At 51.6% G+C, this 22,202-nt stretch overlaps 1 protein-coding gene across 2 annotated transcripts in view; it reads left to right on the forward strand.

The window, feature by feature from the left end:
• Nucleotides 1–3,010: 3,010 nt before the first annotated feature.
• Nucleotides 3,011–22,202, forward strand: part of SLC25A37 (solute carrier family 25 member 37) — a 43,096-nt gene continuing 23,904 nt past the window's right edge. The window contains exon 1 of one of the 2 annotated variants that reach the window (XM_060102556.1): nucleotides 3,011–3,322. In XM_060102556.1, the coding sequence (XP_059958539.1) occupies nucleotides 3,110–3,322 (213 nt within the window). In that variant the 5' untranslated portion in view covers nucleotides 3,011–3,109. The remainder of the gene's footprint in view (nucleotides 3,323–22,202) is intronic. The other variant, XM_060102557.1, reaches the window with a different exon arrangement.

Genomic DNA, 22,202 nt, shown 5'->3' on the forward strand with positions numbered 1-22,202 from the left:
GCTTCCCGTTTCTAAGCGGAGCTTGACTCCCAGCTGGGCTAAAGCAGCATGATGACATCTTCAGAACTTCAACATTCAGGAACTTTATGTAAGACTCGGCTGGAAGCAGCAAGTCATTCTGAGTCTCCTGGTTCACCCCACAGGGCAGGATCTCCACTCTGCTCCTGGGTCCTTCCACTGTTGCCTCCTTGTTGGCAGTGTGGCCAAAGCACTGGGTTAGGGGGTCTGGGATCTCACCCCTCCTTGCAAGCAGGCCTTCCTCAGAGGTCTAAGACCACGTCTGGCTGCTGTATTCTGACATCTAGGGAAGCCGCCTTCATGTCGATGCCCATTTGCTCCTATACAGGATATTGTTGGATGGGAAGGAAGAGCTGAAACCTGGGCGGGGACTCCAGAGATGATTCTCAGACCCACACCTCCAAACCGGCTTCCCAAGGGAACCTCCACCACATCCTCAAAGGTGAAGGCCACCTATGGAAGCTATGGTCATGCCACCAACCCTGCTGCCACTCCCACTGCCACAATTGCCTCTCAACATTCACGAACTTGGTGTCCAGACCCTGCAATGTTATTGTAACAGGCCAGCCACTGCCCACCCCAACTGCTCCTAACCCAAGAGTCTCTGATTTCACTAGGCAGCGTATAACTTCAAAGCAGCAGGAAGGTGGTCTCTATCTGCCTTCTACTTCCCAGATCTCCCTAGTTCACCCAACTGGCAGAATATAAATTATATCTAGACTCCTAGTTGCAAAGGAGTCTGAGAAATGGGGTTTAAAATGTTCTGGTCACTACAGTACAAGGAGAAGTTTAAGATGGATGCTGAGGGCCAAACCACCATTTTTACCACATTTGGTGAGAAAAAATATTGAATATTCAAAATAAGTATTCCAAAGATTCTCTAAATGCTTCTGGCTTAACGTTTGTTTAATGAAATTTTTAAAAAAACTTAGGTATCTGAAGATTATGGGCATGTTTACAAGTGCCAAGAGTCCTCTTAACCATCCACAAGCTTACTTTTCTCCACCAATATCACCATTGCAGAGTTCAGGAGATTTCTCATCCGTTGGGAGATTAGATCCTAAAAAGAATGATCCATTTTCATTCCTCAATTATAGAAACAATACAAGAATTGTTTGTCTGAAAAATATAGTAAAAATACCTCTGATCCTACGTCACTATCACAATAACCACTTCACTCTTTTCCTATGCGTATTTACATCTTTGTGAATGTAATGTTCATAGAATTTTGTTTTGTTTTTTCACATAACATTGCATCATAATTATTTCCCATGTCGTTGCATAGCCACAGTTTTAATGGCCCCATAATATTTCATGAATACAGGTATCATAATTTGCTCAGCCAATGTTCTCTAGTTGAACATTTTGGTTGTTTCCAATTAGTTATTACTATGAATAATGCTTTGAAGAGCATCATGCATATTCAGACAGTTGTGTCACATTCCCTGAAGTGGGACAATGAGTTAATATGTACTGGTTAAAGGGTATCCATTTTCACATGAGTATCAACAGGTTTTGACCAACGTTTCTTCAAACTCATCTCCGGCAAAAGCAATTACTAAATTTTTCTCCAGCAATTACTAAATACAGAGCATGTTTCTACCTAGCCCATCCTTAGCACTGGTCTCGGGAGCAACTTTTGGCAGCTACCAAAATTGGGGAAATGGTGCCCTTGGTCATGAAGACTCTATTGACATCACTCACATCACTGAATCTCAAATCCCGGAGAGCTGCCTGGGTTGTTATGACCCAAACCTTGGGACCAGGGTGAGGCCAAGGAGGTTGTGCAGCATCTTCAGGGTCTCCTGCCCCTTTTCATATCTCAAGGCACAGCTTTCCTGACCAGAGAAGCCTTCTTTGGATAAGGTGCAGTAAAAGTTGATCAGCTCCAGCCAAGTCTTAAGCCCAGAACATGCACATTTAGATGTGCAGATGCCATGCTTTCAGGGAGCCTTAGATAAACAGGCAGGTTACTCCCCTATTTTTTGATTCCTCCCCCTTCCCCCAGATGGAGAAAGACAATATTATTTAGGTTAAAATAAAACAGTCTGGGTTACACTTTATTTAAGAAGATAGCTTGGGAGGAGTTTAAGAGCTAGAAGACCAGAGTCTTTAAAGATAGGCAGATGCAATACTGCACGATTTTACTCTCTTGGCCACTTTGCACCCTACTGTGAGACCAGGCTTCTAAAGCCCCTCCAGCCCCAGGAAAACGTGCTGAAGGCGCCTACTCAGAAGGGCTCCATCCTGGTGGCTACTTATTGCCCAGTCCAGGGCAGGGTGGATCTAGCCTTTTGGTAAGAATAAGGAGGCACAAGTTTTGCTCTATGTATTATGTGTTTTCAGTGAGACAGAAAAATTCGAGTAAGTGGCCGTTCTCCCCAACGAAGCAGCCTGGCACAGCATCTTGAGTTTTCACTTTGTTCCCTCCACGGGACGTGCTCTCGTGCTGCACAAAAGGAGGTGCACCCCTCATATGGTGCAGTGGGTCCTCAATTCTAGAACTCCACTCCACCCCCAAGTGTGCCTCCACCCCTCCCCTCCTCCAGCCACCATAACTGCTCCATAAATGACGTTCGCAGCAACTTCCCCCCTCCAGGCCTGAGGAATGCCAAAGCTTGCTGAGCAATACTGTTTGCAAAATCCCGGGCTCTGGGGGCAGATTTTCCGCTGCTCCGAATCTCCCTCCAGCCTCAAGCATTGCCCAATCCCTACGGTCCGGCTGACCCTCCCCAGCGACTGCCCCCTGGTCTGCCCCAAACCAGGCAGCACCACCCCACCAGGAGGTAAGACAACTTCCCGGGACACCCCAACGTCTCCTTTCGCCCCCATCCGGTAGCTTGGAAATTTGCACTGGGCAGTGAGGTCACACTGGGAGGCGGGTCCCCACTGTCCCGCACACCAATGGCGCGGCCGCGGCGGGCCTCTCCTTTCCCACTGATTGGTGCCCCTCTGCTCCACCCCGGCCCGCCATGGCGTCAGGCGCCGCAGCACCCGGGAGGTGGTTCCCACTTTAAAGAAGTGAAGTTTTTCACCCCCTCCCCCTCCCCGCCCGCCTCCTGCAGCCTCCCGCGCCCAGCGGAGCCGGCGGATGGAGCTACGCTGCGGCGGCGTAGGGAGCCAGGCTGGAGGGCGCAGGATGGATGGGGACAGCCGAGATGGCGGCGGCGGCGGCTGCAAGGACGCCGGGTCGGAGGACTATGAGAACCTGCCGACCAGCGTCTCCTTATCCATCCACATGACAGCCGGAGCGATGGCCGGGATCCTGGAGCATTCGATCATGTACCCGGTAGACTCAGTGAAGGTGAGGCGCGAGGGGACTTTAGGGACGGAGCGAGCGGAGAGGAGAGCGCGCGCGCGTGCGTTTGCATCCCGCGCAGGAGCAGCCTGGATGCAGCTCTCCGAAACCGCGCTCTCCTCGGGGCCGCGGCGCCCCGGGTCTCCTGGGTCTCACCGGGAGCTGGCGCGCGCAGCCGGGGCGCCGGGGAGCGCGCTGCGCAGCTCCTTCCGCTGTGAGCCTGGGCCCTGGGGGCACCCCCCGCGCCCACGAGGGTGCCCCAGCCGGCGCCCCGCTCCGCTGCTCCCGCCGAGTTCCCGGCCCGGGCTGCTGGCGGCGCTGCGGCCGGTGAGGAGGAGTGGCGAGCGCCGCTGGCTTCGGTGGTGGCGGCGGGGTTCCCGAGGGAGGCGGCCAGTGCAGCTTTGCACAGTCTTACCACTGTCTGGCCACGCGATTGGAGAGTTTGCGGTCCCGGGTCGTTGCGGCTCCAGCTGGCGCGCCCGGTGTCCGAGCCGCGGCGAGTGGCGTCCGCCGGCCGGTGCCGGGTGGCCGAGGCTGCCCACACGTGCGCTGTCCCGGAGGGACCCGCCGCCGGGAGCGCTAACCACGCTCGCGCCGAGGAACGTGTCCCCGGTCCGGCCGGCCCGGCCACCCGCCCTCCGGCTGTCGAGCCGCTGAGAGGCAGTAAGACTTGCAATGACATTTGCCTTCTCATTTTGTTGTAGGGAGGCGGGCAGGCAGGGAGAGCGTGTGCTATACAGCCTTTCTTACGGTTTGTGTAATAGACGTTCAGTTGGCCCGGTACTTCCCGGGTAGTTTTAAATGCATTTCTGTAAGGAGGCAGCTTTAGCCAGGCGGATTTTACCTGAGTTGCCCTCGGTCAGCCTGTTCAGGATACCGAATGGCTAGGGGATAAAGTGCTGACGGGGAGTAATTCTAGTACTGACACATTGCACTTTTGTGGGCAGAACTCATCTAAAACATACAGCAACCCTGGGGATTAACAGATGAAGAAACCGTGGCACAGAGAGGTGAACAGATTAGCCTGCCTGGGCTCAGGAGCCACCTGTATCCTCCGACTGCAGCCCCAGTGTGCTTTGGGAGATTTGGGGACCTCTCCGGGTGGCAGTTATCCTGGAAGGCAGGCCCAGCAGAGTTCCCCAGCTAGCATCTGTATCTTGCTGCTGATGCTTGCCCCATGTGAGCGGCGTGAAGGCTAGAATGTCTAATGCAGAGGGTTTTCCCTGCCCTGGGCAGCTCTCAGAGCTGGCAGTCAGTGGCTGGACAGACACGGGTCCAGAGAGAAGGCCATGGGCATTGGCAGTAAGGTGAGCCCAAGTCTTATATTGTGCTGCTGGGACTGAGCCATCACCCCTTCTCTCCCTCCGGCATCCCAGTGGGGAATTAAGGGAATGGTCCTTGCCTGCCAGGGTTACAGAGGCCACAGGGAGATCTTGTCTCTTAGGTTTTCGAAGGTGCTCCAGGAAAGACCCTGGACAGATACCAGGTGGCATTTGTATAGGAAAGAATCCCTCACATGTAATAAAATTCCCCATGTTTGAAGCTGGTGTCTCAGGTGCCTTGGACAGAGTGTGGGAAAGTTAGGAGCAGGGAGATGTTACTTGAGCAGGCACCAGACCCACTGGGTCGTGGAGATGAATGTTCCATCAAGGACCTGTACCACTTCTGAGGCCCTTGGCCTCTGCTGTGAGTTTGGTTCAGGGCATCCTTTTAGCTTATCTTTAGGATTAGGAATAGTCAGTCATGCCTTTCGAGCTCCCTGTGACACTCTGAAGAGGCCTTAATCTCACGTGTTTGAATCTTGTGATCTGTGTTTAGTTTCCTCCCTGCCCCTGCCCCTGCCCCGTGGATGCTGGTCTGTTTTGATCCATTTGTCACTGTGTACTTAGTATCACTTTCCGTAGCAGTTTTCACCTGTGACCAGGTTAATGTGGTGTGTATGATCGAAGGAGCTGGTCTTACCGTCCTAGGCAAGTCATTCTGTGGGGCTTGACTGTAAAATGAAGGCTTGGGTTAACGAACCAGGAAGGTTTTCTAGGTTCTGCGATTCTAATCCTAGCTCTGAATAATGACCCTTAGGGGTTCTTCTGGTTTTGAGCATGCAGGTTTGGCTTTAAAGCCCCTCTTGTTTTTTGGCTACAACTTTCTTGGATTACTCTTTTCATTTTGCAGCAGGGATGAAAGGTACAGAGTTAAGTGGTGTGAGCCCCGCTGTGTGACCCCAGTCAGGCGGCGGCAGAGTGCCAACGTGTGCCAAGACCAGCACGGTTGTCTGTGTCCAACATGAGATATGCTTCAGTCATGCAAATGCTCTACTTGGGGAGACCTTCACTGTGTTCTTCTTAAATATTTGGGAAGATGAAGACTGTGAGTAATTGAATCAGGAGCCCTGGGCTGGGGTTCAAGCCCGGCCCCTAACTTGTTTCATGCCTTAGGCACTGTTCTGTGCCTTAGTTTTGTCACTAGTAAAACGGAGGCTGTGGACCAGTTCAGTATTTCCCATTTTTAACCTGTCCCCCTTTCTACGGACACAGAACACTCATTGTCCTCTTTACGTTCTTGAAATTTCAAAAAGTTATTACACCTGAAGCCAAATCAATGTAAATTGTATCTTGAAAGGGAAAAAAAAAGTTTTCTTTGATTTTATAAGGCACACAGTTTTAACCTGGTCTTGTAAAGTTCAGTGAGAGTGTCGGGTGGGCCTGCTTTTTCCAGTTTTTCTCTCCTAGATAGTGTAAACCATGGTGCTCAGGGGTGGTCACTTTCATTTCTGAGCCCAGGGAGCTGTTAGGTTGGGTCATTAAGTGCAGATAGGTCAGCCTTGCTAATGCTTCCCGTTGTAACATTACATACGTTTTCCCGTGAAGTCCCATCCCCCCCACCATGCCACCTTAATGATCTGCATTTTTCAACCTGGGTGGTGACCCATCAGTGGGAGCAACATTTTTTTTTAATTAATTAATTAATTAATTTTTGGCTGCGTTGGGTCTTCGTTGCTGCGCGCGGGCTTTCTCTAGTTGCGGCGAGCAGGGGCTACTCTTTGTTGCGGTGCCTGGGCTTCCCATTGTGGTGGCTTCTCGTTGCGGAGCACAGGCTCTAGGCATGCGGGCTTCAGTCGTTGCGGCACCTGGGCTTCAGTAGTTGTGGCGAGTGGGCTCAGTAGTTGAGGCTTGCGGGCTCTAGAGCGCAGGCTCAGTAGTTGTGGCGCACTGGCTTAGTTTCTCTGAGGCATGTGGGATCTTCGCGGACCAGGGCTCGAACCCGTGTCCCCTGCATTGGCAGGTGGATTCTTAACCACTGTGCCACCAAGGAAGTCCCGGGAGCAACATTTTTAAAAAGCCAGATTGGTGCGAGTACAAAATACAGGCACGTGTGGCATGCGGTAAGGAACAGTGCTGCTCCATGAAATTCTGCTTGGGTGTGTGTGTGTGTGTGTTCCCTGAGTGGCTGTGTAAAGTGCACTTCCGGCTGGGGATTATGGGCAAAAACGTCTGAAAAACACTGAACCTCATAATCACTAGTGCCTCTCGAGCTCCAGCAGTCAACAGCCTGTGATTATTAAGTGGGTATTTGGAAGACTTTCGGCAACTTTTCTCCTCTTTCCTGTGTCTTCCTCTGTCACTTGTCCCCGCACCGGTAGCATATGAGTACTCACTCATCCATAAAGGGCCAGGCTGCTGGGACCCCGTAGTGGTCCCAGGGGAGGGAGCGAGGGGGCTCCGTAGGGCTCTCACCAAAGGCTAGCCACGACTTGCTCCTTTCCAACTGGGGCTTTGCAGCCCCTCTACCATGAGCCTCTCCCTGGTGCTCCAGAGGGGCCAGTGGCGTGGTCGCCTAGGCTAGCACTTGGGGTGGCTGTGAGAACCCCTGGTCGGGAGCGCTCAGGGCTGTGGGGAGAATGCCAGGTGGGTGGAGGAGGAAATTCCAACCAGATTAGGCACACCACTCGCGGACCATGCTGAGTCCTGCGGTGGCGAAAGCAGGGGCAGGCAGAAGGAAACAGGAAAGATTTGAAGCGAGGGAACTTCCGCTGACCCTTTCACAGCCCTTCTCTTGTTTTGCTTGTCAGGGAAACTCAGTCCTCAAGCTCTGCTGGGGGAAGCCCTCCTTCCCCGCCAGGGTGCAGCCCGATGGCAGGGCACTGACAGCCGGCCGAGTGGGTTAAGGCTCAGCCTTCTCTTGAGGAGCTGGTGGCCGCCGAGCCAGTTAGAAACCTCGCTTGGCCTTGGGGGTTTCTGTCGCTGGCCCTGCTGAGCTCGGAGCAGCAGCAGCAGCGAGCCAGGCAGGTGCCAGGAGGCTCTGTATTCCTCCACTTCTGACTTTGCTCATCCTTCCTGGTCCCAGCAGTGCAAGCTGACTGCTAGGGTCCTCTGGGGAGGTGGGGGGCAGGGCACGAAGGCAGCCGCCAGTGTCCCTCCCACCCACTCCAGTGCTTTCGAAACCAAGTATCGTCCAGTAGATGCCATTCTGCTTCGAAAGGGCGTGAAATCCCAAATTGCTCTCGTTCTTGCAACAAAATTACAGTGATCTTTCTTGTCTCCTAAAGATCCCGCCCCTCCCTTCTTTTCTGCCCTCCTTCAGTGGGAGGCGCTTTTCTAAAAGGTGGATTTCCGAGTGGCGTGGAGCCCAGTGAGGAGTCCTCTTGAACTTCTGTCCGGTTGTCTGTTTCATGAACACCCAGGCCGCGTGCTGATGCCCAGGGCTGGGGTCTGCTGGAGGGAGTGGGAGCAGGGATCTCAGGCGGTCCCAGATCAGCACTTGGCCCCCATGTGGCCACTTTCCTGCCGGCTGCTGGCCCCCTCTGCCCAGAAGTGGGGGAGGGGGAGGCCTGGGCAAAGGGCTTGGAGGGGAGCCCCTAGGCTTATAGTTGGCAGCCAAGGCGGCCTCACCTCTTTAACAGCGGGAGGCACTTGGGGCTAATTGAGGGGATTCAGTTACATTGTTTAAACCATACAGGGGTGTGCACATGAAGTGTGGGTGGGGCGTGTCATGTGGAAGGGAGGGTGTGGCTCTGTGGAGTAGGCCTTCCATAGTTTCCTGGTTTCCGTTGGGCACCTTTTAGCCATCTGTGGCCCTTCCATTGAAGAGGGCTTTTGTCCCACCGCTCTTTGGGGCGGTGACCCATCTCCAGACTTGAGTCCCACTTTCCTTCTTTTACAGGCTTGGGTTCTGGACCCCTTCTGGCTTTCGCTGACCCACTGGATGAACTGGCTTGCTTGTGTTCAAGGAAGCCTTTGGTAGTCCGTCTTGAACCCCAGAACTGGCTCTTTTCATATCTCCCCTGGTACCCAACCTTTCCTGCTCAGAGAGTTTTCTTTTTGTTTTTAATCTTCATTGAGTTCTGCTTCTCCCAAAGTCTGCCCTCCCCTCCCGGCCTCCGCCTGGAATGTTTGCTGCCGCCATTTTTCATAGGAGGCTTGCATCTGACCACTGTCTCTTTAACTGCAAACCTGCCCTCAAGCTCCTTCTGAGCTGCAGTTTCTCACCCTCAGAGAACTGTCTTGGGGCAATTCAGATCCCAGTCTTGGACTTACCGGTTGGGCGGGACACTTAGCTTTTCTGAGGTCTAGTTTTCTTATCTGTGAAATGCAGACACCAATTTTCTTCCTGCTTTTTCTCACCTGAACCAACTTTCCATTGCTTCCTTCTTCCCTTGTTTTCCCGTCGGAACCCATGGAAGTTCCTTGTAACAGGCTCCCTTACATCTTCACTGAGTTCTCCTTCCTCCTACCGGTGCTGATGGAAATCCAGCCCTTCTCCTGAGACCCCCACTTCCCTGAAGCCTCTCAAGAAAAGATGGTTCCCATCGCCTCAAACCACATGCCTTGGTGCTGCTGCCCTCTGGCTGTTAATCACCCACCTTATCAACTGCTCCTTCCCTTTTGAGGCTCCCACCATCCACTTCCACCAGTGTCCATCCCTCTTCTCTCTCTGTCCCCACTCACCTCCTACTCTACTGGGATGGCAGCATGGGTAGGGGCAGGGGCCCTTGAGCCAGACTGCATGGACTAGGTCCTGCTTCCCACTTGGGTGTGACCTGGGGCAAGTTTCTTCATTCACCTCTCTGCCCAGTTTCCCCACCTGTAAAAAAAGGACAAGATGGTACTGATGTCCCAGGTGGCTGTGAGGGTTACGTCCTTACAGCGCTTATCAGAGCCTGCTGTGTGTGAGTGTCCTCTAGGTGGGAGCTCTCAGCTTCACCATGATCATCATCAACGACGTGATCCAGTCACTTTCCCTCTTTCTCTGGATGTTGGCGTCTGGCTCATAGACTGCTCCACTACCCTGAATCCCATCATCATCCTGAGACTGTCCCCTCTTGGCCACCACCCAACTAACACCCAAATCCCTCCATTCTTTTTTTTTTTTTTTTTTTTTTTTTTGCGGTACGCGGGCCTCTCACTGTTGTGGCCTCTCCCGTTGCGGAGCACAGGCTCCGGACGCGCCGGCTCAGCGGCCATGGCTCACGGGCCCAGCCGCTCCGCGGCATGTGGGATCCTCCCGGACCGGGGCACAAACCCGTGTCCCCTGCATCGGCAGGCGGACTTTCAACCACTGCGCCACCAGGGAAGCCCCTCTCCATTCTTTATGTTGCTCAGGTCGAGGGCCGTGACCTCCACGGGGCCTTGTCCTGACCCAGAACCTTTCCGCCTCTGAAATCGTGCATTCAGACGTCTCATAGCCTGGCCGCAGCTTTCGCATGGTCACACTGTGCTAGGGCTCCTGTCTCTTCTCTCAGCACATCCCTGGCTTCCTCAGCCCATCACTGCAGCCACTCCCGGGCCCGCAGTTTCTCTGCCTTTGGTTCTTCCAACGCTGGCCTGCCCACACCTAACCCCTAACAACCCACCACCCGCTGGGCAGCCGAGCCCTTCGGGAGAAACCCACACCGCTGCCCCGTGTGCCAGGCCTCTGGGGCCCCCAGCCTGTCCTTTCCCGTGTTCTGGTCAGTCTGCTTTTGTCCTCCTCAGCAGCTGCTTCAGACCACCTTGCTCCTCAGACCCCCACCCCTCCACTTCTCTCAGCCTCAGTGTGGCATCTTGCTCCCTGTTTATAGAGGAACCAGGCCCCCAGGCAGACTCTCCTGTGACTGCCCTTCCAACTAGCCTGCCGCCCCCCGCCCCTCCCTCCTCCTATCTTAAGGTAAGAGGGTCCTTCCTTCCTCTAAGGGGCATCAGCAGGGGAAGGGTGACGTGTAGGGACCACCCCATACACCTGGATTTGAATCCTGGCTCTTCACCTGGGCCACCTTACTTGACCTCTCTAAGCTCAGTTTCCTTGTCTGCCGAGTGTGGATGTGAATCCAAAGACCTACCTTATAGGGTTGTTGAAAGAATTAAGTGCGGTGACACATGTGAAGCTCTTGCTGCAGTGCCTGGCACCTAAGTTCTCAATAAAGGTCATGGGGGTAGTTATTTTGGTCAGCTGTCTCATGAGTAACCCGGTTCCAGTATCCTTAGCACACCCCCACCCCACCACTGGTACCTTCTTAGAAGCATTTCTACGTCCAGTCCGTACTTCTCCCATCTTAAATAACGAACCAACCCCAGGCAGCTCACCTTGAGCCCACGTGCCCTTAAAATAACAAATGTTCAAGAAGGATGGTTGACATTCAGTCTCTCCCTCCGCCCCTTGTCACCCCCCAGGCCTCTCTGGGTTTTTGTGCCCGTCACTCTGCTGGCACTAGGGTGCCAGCGATCTCCAGGCTAATAAGTTCAGCCATCGTTTTCCTGGCCCCTCTGATGACAGGCAGCCTGCTGGTCTTCCTCAGAATTCTGCCCTCTACCTTCTTTTCTTCCTTCGGGACACGTCTCCATTTCTGCCGGGGTCCTGATAACTCGCAGGTTGCATCTCTGTGTCTCTGGTCCAGACTCTCTAGGAGTTAGATAAACAGTTGCCTTGAAGACATGTCCGTTTGACTGCCTTGGTGTCCATCATGGACGTCCTGCCCTCCCCCTCTGGCCTGCCCTTTGGCCTAGGCCCCCTCCCCCAGAAAATTGGGGATGGCCTTCAGCTTTTCCCCCACCTCTGCCCCCCTTCCCCTTCTCCCCGTATGCTTCCAAGACCTGTCCACTCCTGCATCTGTAATACCTCTTAATTTGTTTTCTTCTCCCTCCTACTGCTTCTCCCTTGGTTCAGGGGACTCAGCAGCTGTCGCCTTTACATTGCACACTTCCCTGATCACGGAGTCACAGTTGAGCAAACCCTCCCCTCCACTCACCCACACTTCCCTATTGCCTGGCCCTGCTTTTTCTCCACAGCATGTGTGACCTTATAACACACAATCCTGTTAATTCGTACTTATTTATTTATTTATTTTTCTGGCCGCGCCACCCAGCTTGTGGAATCTTAGTTCCCTGACCAAGGATTGAACCTGTGCCCCCTGCAGTGGAAACGCGGACTCTTAACCACTGGACTGCCAAGGAATTCCCTCATCTTTATTACTTATATTGTTTACTATTTTCTTCATATCTGTAATGTTATTTACATTGTTTATGGTCTCCCTTCATTGGAATGTCAGCTCCCAGTGGGCAGGAATGTTTTACTCCTTTGTCCTTTGGTGTGTTCCTATTGCCAGAAGCAGTACCCGGCACACCTTAGGTGCTCAGTTAAGTATTGATATTTGTTGAATGAATTCCCACAAATCCGCCCTAGCTAGTCCTGCACACTCCCAGTTTTCTCTCCTTAAATAGGGAAGAGTAGCAATACCCATCCTGCCCACCTTTCAGATCTACTTATTGGAAGAAAGTGCAGCCAGGTTTGCAGTGAACACAGTTGAAAAAGCATAAAGCTCTCTGCAGGTGCCAGGCTGTGGTATTTATTATCAAACCAGGACCGTGTTAAAGGGGTAAGGTTAGCCGATTGGAATGGAAAGTCCAGCCTGTTCTCCATGGTGCTGCAGAGCCTGCAAGGGGCCTGAGGGGGTAGAGAGGCAGCCCATGGTCTCAGTTCACATCCGTTGGTGCCTCCCCCCACCTGACACTCCCCTAGCTGTCCCCGTTGCCTTCAGAATAAAACCTGGGCTACCTCGCGTGGCATGCAAAGACCTAGATCTTCTCCCCCTCTGACTTAGCCACCGGGGATACGTAAAGGTTGTCTGTGACTCTTGGTTGAATGAATCAGTTGTTTGAAAAAAGATGTGGGGGAAAAAGTGCTTTAAAACCTGCTATGAAACAAATGCTAGTTTTTGTTTTGCTTAGCGTTGTTTGGAATCTCTACTGTATCTTGGTCACAAAGAGACTTTCTCAGCCCTTTTGCCTGTCCCTTTCTTGCGGTAGAACCCATAAGCCTCAGTGAAACCCTGATGAGGCTATTAATTCATCTGGCCACCCACTTCATTCATTCCACACTTAACTGAGGGCCCCGCCTACCCCGGGCAACAAAAATAGGTCCTGGCCCCTATTTCCAGAGCCCGCTCCCTATAATTAGACCCTGAGCTTAGGTGATGGGACCGGCTGGCTCCCTTTGAGGAGATGAATGGCCCAACTTGATATTTGCTTTCAGATGGGCATGAGGGCTGGGGTGTGGAGTCTGGAGGGCCCAGGCTGCCATCTTGAACGTGTGGAGCCAGATTGGGAGTGTCACTGGGATGTCTTTGCCTGGCATTCTTGCATCGGCTCCTGTCCCCGTGGGAGACACTGGCCCTCAGTTGTACTGTTCCTCCGTGCCCACCCCACCCCCCATCCTCTTCCTCACCCCTGCGGTTGTTAGTCATTCTGGAAGCTGAAATTGGCTCACAGAAGGTACCTTTGAGAATCCTCTCACCGTACCCTCCCAGTAATCCCAGCCTGCCGGGAAGGGCCGTTGTCAGGTCACTAAGAGGTGTTTTGGTTTCACATTCGTGCTTTCTCTCTGAAGAGAAAACAAAACATGTTGAAATAGAGAGAAATCCCAGCAGCAGCTTGGTTGAAGCAAGAGTTGCATAACAGGTTTAGGAAATGTCTGACCACCGTGGATCAGGTGAGGGGACGCTGCCGCTTCGTGTCATGGAGAGGACGTCCTCTGAGGCCAGCAGCCTCCAGATTCATCACACACATCCTGCGAGAGACTCAGAAAGCCACGGTACCCTGAGGTCCAGTGGCAAAAGCCCCTGATGGACCTCTCACTGTAGCGACAGCCTTTGTTCCCTGGAGATGCTGCCGTGGGCAGGGGCTGGGAAGGGGGGCATGTCTGTCAGACTGGTGCTGGTGTTGAAGCCCCTAGAAAGGGCACTGAACTAGGAGGGCGTGGGGCTGGCCCCATGAATTTAAGTCCCAGTCCTGCCATTCACCAGCTTTGAAACCTGGACGAGTCATTTCTCTGGGCCAGTGTCTCCTTGTCTCATAGATTATTATTAGTCACCTAGACTAACATCATCTGTTTACCTACTTGACAGGGCTGTTGAGAAGCTCAGGTGGGATCATGTTTGCGGGCGGCTTTTGTGAACCTTGACAGGCCCAGCTAATGGCAGAGCATATCAGAGGCAATATGCTTAGTGATTAAGAGCTGTTCAAGTTAACAGCACGGGCTCTGGGGCTAGACTCCCTAGGCTGGTGCCTGGACAAGTTACTGAAAACTCTCTGTGCCTTATTTTTCTCATCTGTGAAATGGGGATAAAATAGTACGCACCTCAGCGTGTTGCTATGAGAATTAATTATGATCCACCTAGAGTGTTAAGAAGAGCCTCAGGGACATGGAAAGCACTCCTTTAATATTAGCTCGTAACATCATTTCTGAAAGTGTTATTTCTTGAATGCCTGATTATGCTTGTATGTTGCTATTGTAATTGTATATTGCAGTATTTTTGTATTGTTTCAACCCTATATTCTGTCCCTTGATCCTCTTAGCTCTCCTTTTTTTTTTTTTTTTTTTTTTTTTTTTTTTTTGCGGTACGCGGGCCTCTCACTGTTGCGGCCTCTCCCGTTGTGGAGCACAGGCTCCGGACGCGCAGGCTCAGTGGCCATGGCTCACGAGCCCAGCCGCTCCGCGGCATGTGGGATCCTCCCGGACCGGGGCACGAACCCGTGTCCCCTGCATCGGCAGGCGGACTCTCAACCACTGCGCCACCAGGGAAGCCCTTAGCTCTCCTTTGAAGATAGGAAAAGGCATGTGCAGTTTCTCATTTCATAGATGAGAAAACTGAGCTTCAGAACAATAACATGCCCTGAAACTTGGGCCTCTTTCTGCTGTACCAGAGTTGAGGAAAGGAATCAGGTAGGAGCAAGGAAGTGAGGTGCTGGGGTGCAGACTCAGATGTTAATGATGGCAGAGCCCTTGAGCTGGGTTCTGAGAGGAGATGATGGGGCCTCAGCTGCATTCTTGGGAGGGAGGAATTGGAGTTGAGGGAACACCAGCAGGAAACCAAAGTGTGGCATGGAACACGGGGCTCTAACATATAGGTAGGAGTTCCTGGGTCAACTACTCTAGTATGCAAGGCAAGCGGATGATGACAAATGGCTATTGCCGTAGGATATTTTTGGCTCTGCCTGGCTTCTCTCTCTGGAGCAAGTTGCAGCTCTCATTTCAGCAGTGTGTCAACGTTGGACTCAATATAGTAATTTGAATTTGGACTGGCCTGAGGATTCCTTGCCAGAACACAGCCGGAAAATGACCTGTTGGGAAGAGCATTACCTCATAGTTCCTCGGTCTGCTAGGGCTGCAGTTTTCTCATCTTAAATAGGGCAGAGTCACAATGCCTGTCGTGCCTCCGTTTCAGGTCTACTTAATACATCTAGTAAGAAAATACAGCCCGGTTTGCAGTGAACAAACCTTTATACCATTTAAAAAGTATAAAGCTCTCTGCAGGTGCCAGGTTGTGGTATTTATTATCAAACTGGGATCCTGTTAAAGGGGTAGGGTTAGCTCGTTGGAATGGAAAATACAGGCTCTGGTTCCAGCCATTGCAGGATTTGCTACAGCTGCATGGCCTTGGGCACTTCACCTCTCTCCTTACACAGTGTCTCCCATCTGTTGAATAAAGACCAGGGTGGCCGGCTGCCGCCACCTCTTTAGCTGGGTAATGACAAAGAGCCAATTCTACTCTGGGGCGTGCTCAGAAATACATTTAAAATTGATGATGTAGGACCAGTGACGAGCGGGGCCGCACACGGCTGGCTACTGTGATGAAGGCCAGTGATTAAGGCCGACTTCAGGGAGTGAGGGCCCCGTGCATCTCCGTGGGGTTATCACCTTAGAGGCTCCATTTCACTTTTCAGGTGAGTCTGCCTCTTTGAGTGGCAGGCGTGTGAGGCTGGGGACCAAGGGAGGTGGCTGATCATCCTGAAGTGTGTCTCTGAGTATCTGCTGATGCTCTTACCTACCTTGGTCCCTCCCATCTCTGTTTGCCTTGGTTGTTCATGGCCACTGACCGTGAGAAGTTAGAGGGGAAGGAGGTAGGACACAGATGCCTTTGTCTCGGGGCCCCTGCTCCTCCTTTCCTCGCGCTGCCGACACAGAGGGTTTTGCTTGCTCACTGCTTTGCCCTGGGCCTGGCAGCCAGTGTGGAAGGTGGAGGTGGAGAGTGGGCGCTGGCAGCCCGCAGGAAGCTTGCTGGCTGGCTTGCTGGGGGTGGGAACATGCAGGGCCCTGCCTCTGGCTTGCAGCGGGGTACTCTGGTCCCCTGGAATAGAGGTGGTCCCATGGGTGTCCTGGGGCTGTCTCCAGCCTGGATTAAGGAGTGGGTGGTTGGCAGATGATCAGATCTAAGAAGTCAGAGTGGAGAAACAGGGGGAAGCCTTTCTTTTTTTAAAGTATTTATTTATTTATTTATTTATTCATTCATACATGCTGCACCGGCTCTTCCTTGCGGCACACAGGATCTTCCTTGCGGCGTGCGGGATCTTTTAGTTGCATCAGGCGGACTCTTAGTTGTGGCATTCATGCAGGATCTAGTTCCCCGACCAGGGATCGAACCCAGGCCCCCTGCACTGGGAGTGCAGAGTCTTACCCACTGGGCTGCCGGGGAAGTCCCGGGAAGCCTTGCTAAAGGAAAGAGGATGCTGGTGTGTGTGTACATGAGTGTGCGGGTGGAAGGCCGAACCTGGGGTGTGTCACTGACTATAGAACCAAGCCTCCTTCCTTAGTCACCCTTTCCACGGCTTGTTTGCTAAATGTTGGCTTGCATTAGCATGATTCACAGAAACATCTCTACCGAGAAAGAGTTAAAAGGCATTTGTAAAAGGGCAGCTTCATCCCCTGGACTTCATTGAATAACTAAATTAATTCAGGCGTGGGAGCATGTGGGTGTGACCACATGTGCTGGGCGCTGGGAGCTGGGGGGCTCGACACCTCCGAGGTCACCCCACAGCAGTCCCCTGTCTGCCAGGAGGACAGAGCTGTCAATAAATCATTTCCGGAGGGGGCAATGAGCCTCTTCTCATGGAAACCGAACCTCAGGAGCAGTCAGGAAAGGGCCCCTCGAAGAAATAATGTCTCAACCCATCTGTATGTAGACTGAAGGAGAAGTAGATGTTAGAACAAGGCTGTACGATTCCCTGTCCCCTAGAATGTCATGGCCTGTCCCCAGGCCATGATGGCCTGGCCATCAGCAGGACACCCTCCCCTGATATTCTGATTTTGGGCTTCTGCTCTGAGCCTTCTGATCACAGAATCAGCTGAGAAAGTTTTTGGGGTTTGGGGTCACACGGGGGCCTCCACGTGGGACCTGCCCCACATTCTGAAATTCTTCTTCTCTCCCCACCCTGTTCTGAAATTTTACTTCACTGTTTGGCCTCCGAGTGACTGCCTGGTGGCATCCAGGAAGCCCAGCCTCGTCCCTGGATGAGAACTTTCACTGCAGAGCTGAGGACCTCGTCCCTGGATGAGAACTTTCACTGCAAAGCTGAGGACCAGAGCAGGGTGAAAACACAGAAGAAGGGAGGAAAGCTCTCATGTCAAAGGCATTTCTGCTCATAATTGGTTCATAATTGATTGGTGACATGACTGGCATATGCCAGCTGGAGCAGCAGCCAGACAAGTGGCTAAAAATTAAAAGTCACATGACTTGTCGAGGTTTACGGTCTGCCCGAGTAACCTTTTCGGCCCAGGTCACAGTATGTAGGGTGACCTGAGAGGCATGACAAACAGTGTAGGTGACCACTTGGCTTTCTGAAGGACAGAGGTTGACCTGGCGCCCCATACAGGGCCCTGTTCTTGACACTCAGATTCCTATCTCATTCCTTGTCGCTTTTTAAAGGCAGCTGAATAGCTGGACATTTTTTCGTGCCCTCTCTTTCCTTTGAGCCCTTCTGTCTCCGGTGGATCCTCCTATAAATGCAGAGGGTTCAGTTCCTGGGGCTTATCCATCAACCTCCAGTGGTTCTGATAAAGGCTGGAAGCTGGGCTCTTGAGGATTTTCCTCCTGGTGCCCATACTAGTCCAGGTTTAGACAGAAGCTCCTGGATCTCACAGCTTCTAAAGTCTGAGTCCTGTTTCTCCAAAACGCTGGTCCAGTGACATGGGCAAGAGCCAACCGACCCCAAGGCCAGCCCTCCCTTTCTGTGTCTGTGGATTCCCCTGGCACAGGAGGTCTTTGTTACTAAATCTTCTGGGTGTTTTGAAGGAGAACGTGTGTGGGCCTTTTTCAGTGTCGATAGACAATGCTGAGCTGTTCTCCAGGAGAAACAGTCGGGATAGAAGCAAAGGATTGATCTGGTGGACGTTACGCCATAGAAAATGCCCTGTTGGGATAGGAGTTGTCAGTGAAAGGGTTAAAAATCTAAAATATGAAAAAGAGACTAGAGGGTTCCTTTTCAGTGTAATTGTGTTTAAAAATTGTTTTTCCTTAAATCTTGGCTTCTCCGACAATCATTGAATTAATGAACGTGTATTTATGCCAGGAAGTGTAAAGCGTTAAATTTATTTCAAAAGTGACTAAAGATTTATAGTTAGTCCTTAGAGCACTGAGAATATCACCATCATTAAGTCAGACAGAGAAAGACATATATCATATGATGTCACTTACATGTGGAATCTAAAAAAATGACACAAATGAACTTATTTACAAAACAGAAACAGACTCATAGACGTAGAAAACAGATTTACAGTTACCAAAGGGGAAAGGGGGTGGGGGAGGGATAAATTAGGAGTCTGGGATTAACAGCTGCACACTGCTGTATATAAAACAGATAAACAACAAGGACCTACTATATAGCACAGGGAACTATATTCAATATCTTGTAATAACCTATAATGGAAAAGAATCTGAAAAAGATTTGTGTGTGTGTGTGTGTATCTATCTATCTGAATCACTTTGCCGTACACCTGAAACTAACACAAAGTTGTAAATCAACTATAGTTCAATTTTTAAAAATACATAAAGCAAGGGCTTCCCTGGTGGCGCAGTGGTTGAGAGTCTGCCAGCCGATGCAGGGGACACGGGTTCGTGCCCCGGTCCGGGAAGATCCCACATGCCGCGGAGCGGCTGGGCCCGTGAGCCATGGCCGCTGAGCCTGCGCGTCCGGAGCCTGTGCTCCGCAACGGGAGAGGCCGCAACAGTGAGAGGCCCGCGTACCGCAAAAAAACAAAACAAAACAAAAACATAAAGCAAGATGACTTAAATCAGCTTTAGAAATGACTTTTCAGTGTAAAAACAATAGAAGAACAATGAGGAATACATGGACAAGTTGAAGTGACTCCTAGTTCCTTCTTTGCCTCCAAAAAAAGTCTTTCAAGTTTCAGAAGGAGGTAGAGAAGGAGCTTACACTGCCGTTTGTCACAGTGGGGTCTGTGTGGGTACAGTTTTAGGTGGTTCTGTTTATCCTTGGAATTAGCACTGTTCCCTCCACAGGCTCCTGAGATTGGGCCAGCCAGTGATGCTTCCCCTGACCTGGGGTAAGAATTCTCATTTTAACCTTCCCGTGAATGTCTCTTCCAAGGTTCTTTTGAATGTTCTGATAATCTAATCACAAGAAAGTTTCTGAAATTCTCTTTCAGACCCTAGAAAATGAAAGTTAACTACAAAGCTGGGCTTTTACTAGAAGTTGCTTTTAAGTTGGAAGCAGATTTCTGATCCTCTCTGAGTTTAAGGGACAGGAAGAAGCTTTGTCAACCCAGAACTTGAACGTGGAGGGCAGGGGATGACATGAGGAGAAACAAGGCAAAACGGATTCTTTCTCTGGATACACACACAGAACATTTAATTTGCATTTTAGGGTGAGTTACAATTAGCTCCTGATGACCAAAAGCCCACCAACTGAGTGGCCCTGGGAAAACACTTCACTTAATCTGAGCCTCAGTTTCTTCATCTGTGGAATGGCAAGATGGAACTAAAACTATATGGTTTCTTAGGAAGCTTCCAGTTCTAAAATTTCCACTCCTTATTTGCATGGGCTGTATAACTCTGGGCACTGTCTTTTGACTTGGAATGTAACATATAGACTTGCAAGCACTTCTACTTGAAGGAGGAAGCTAGGAAGACCACCCCCGCCCACGGCCCCCAGCTCTGGAATTCTCCCAGGGCTAGAATGCCCAAGGAGGAAAAGAGCTAGATGCCCAACTACCATTTGGGGCCCCTGTTTCCCAGAGTACCTGCCGAGAAATGATCATTTATTTAAATTACTTGAAACCTCCAACTACAGCACTGAAAGACTGCAAACGATGCATTCACACAATTCCAGAAATGCTCAATGGCCACAGCCCCACCCCAGAATCAAGGAGAGCCGTGTAGCAGATGCTTCTGGAAGGCTCTGTTTATAGCTCTCTGAGTCCTTCCTGCTGAGGACCTTTCATGAGCTCACTACCAGGAAGCTGAGTCATCGAGGGGTCAGCCGGCATGGCGACGGTCACCCAGCATTGCCACATTGAAAGGCTTGCTGCATCCATCCCCCACACGGTGATGGGAACCCCATCACTCCCCGTGGCTTGTGCTGAGGTCAGGACCGAAGAGACTGAAACATCCCATGGAGGGTCAAAGGACTGTCCTCTTTTCAGGGCTCCACATGGGCTCTGTGCTGTGCTCCTGGTACCCAGCTGGCTGCCATCACAACATCTTTCTCGGGGCCTCTGTTCACATCCCACCTGCCACTACCCGTGCCCCCAGGTGGCCCCCTTCTCCCGTGCTTCGCCTGCGTGGCTCCCCCCAGGCTTCCGGTCCCTGCTTCAAAGTCACTTCCAGAACCCCGCCCCAAGTCTAAACTAGGATCCCTGCCTTTACTGTCTCAGCATCTTCCCCTTCTCCCTTGCTTCAGGACATTTAGAGTTTGACATTTTTTATTTGTATGACTTAAAAAAAAAAAGTTTCTAGATTTATTTATTTATCTGGCTGCACCAGGTCTTTAGTTGCAGCACGTGGGATCTTCGTGGGATCTTCACTGAGGCGTGCGGGATCTTTTTTTTTTTTTAGTTGCAACATGCAGGATCTTTAGTTGCGACATGTGGGCTCTTAGTTGCGGCATGCGGGATCTAGTTCCCTGATCAGGGATCGAACCCGGGCCCCCTGCATTGGAAGTGTGGAATTTTCACCGCTGGACCACCAGGGAAGTCCCTATTTGTATGAGTTTTGGTTTGCTCTTCCCTTCGCCTACTAGACTGTAACCTCCTTGAAGGCCAGGACTCGCTGCCTGCCCCAGCATCCCCAGCACCCCTAGCAGCGCCCTGTTTATGTTGTAGGGAGAATTTGTTGGTAGAATGACCCTGTTTTACCAACGTGAGACTCCTGCGGTCTGGCCACTCACTTTCATGCCCGGCACCCATCTCCTTCTCTCCCCCTGGAAACCCTTCTCATCAGCTGACTTTGGTTTAAATCATACACTTGAGCTCTGTTTCCAGGATGAGGGTTTTCATTGGCATGAAATCTCACCCAGGATTGAAGGTTCCTGCCATTCTCTTAGGCATCCAGGGAAACTTACAAATAGCTCCCCCAAAACTTAGGAAATAATTTGTACATGCAAAAAGTTGTATTATACATGCAGGTGGATTTTGGAGGCTGAGAGGCGAGTCTTCAGGATGTTACCTTTGGTGTCTTTCCCCTGAGACCCTTAGAACATCAAGCCTGGTGTTTCTGGTATTTTGTCATCTTTCTCTGTTATTGTCTGGTATATGAAGAAAGCAGGAGAACATCCCCTCCAGCTGTGACCTGGCCCCGCCTACACGTAAATCACCCAGCATTTTGGAGATGATTTGACAGCAGCATTTGTGGGAAATCTGGCTCCGGGAACATCTGGGAAATTTAGCCAGGGCCTGTGCTTAGCCCTCTAGTGTTCCCTGAACTCTGGAGCCTGGCTCTCCTAGGGCTTATATCCTGGGCTCTTATCCTGTGTGTTAGACCCCAGAAAATGTGAGATGCTTCCCACTGTGGGACATAGATCCTCAGTAAGCAGATGGCTGTTTGGGGAGGAGAGTACATCTGGGGCTTAATGTGCCTGTTTTGTGTACGTCTCTGGATGAAATGCAGCGCACCTCTGAGTCCTTGACTATCGTTATGGAGTGTCAAAGCACAGTGCTGGGGCGCTGAGATCACAACAGATGAGGCTGCTCCTTCCTTTGTGTTTCTGTCAGACTTTAATGGGAGACAGGCATGCAGACGCATCACCTGATATAATTATAAGTAGGGGAATGAGCAAGAGAAGGCTGGTGACAGGGCAGCTTTGAAAAGGCTTTTTTTCCTATGGATAACAGGCTAATAGTGGGGCTTGCTTTAGAAGGTGTGGCTTCTCTGGCGGGCGTGGAAGCCAGTTTTGCAGAAGCTGGCAGGACCGCGCTTGACTTGGGAACCGTGCATGGGACTTGCGCGGTGCCTGGCTCCCTGAGCTTGTCCAGGGTGGATCCAGGAGGGCCGTCACCCACGGCTCCCTGGCTCTGATGACAAGGTAGGGCCTTGGAAACACCGGCATCGTCACCCAGTCTCTCACATACAAACGTTTGGCTGGTTTTTGACAGCTACCTCCACGCCTGAGCAGGTGGGGTACTG

The sequence above is a fragment of the Mesoplodon densirostris genome, chromosome 6, assembly GCF_025265405.1.
Source record: "Mesoplodon densirostris isolate mMesDen1 chromosome 6, mMesDen1 primary haplotype, whole genome shotgun sequence".
In the NCBI taxonomy this organism is placed as follows: Eukaryota; Metazoa; Chordata; class Mammalia; order Artiodactyla; family Ziphiidae; genus Mesoplodon; species Mesoplodon densirostris.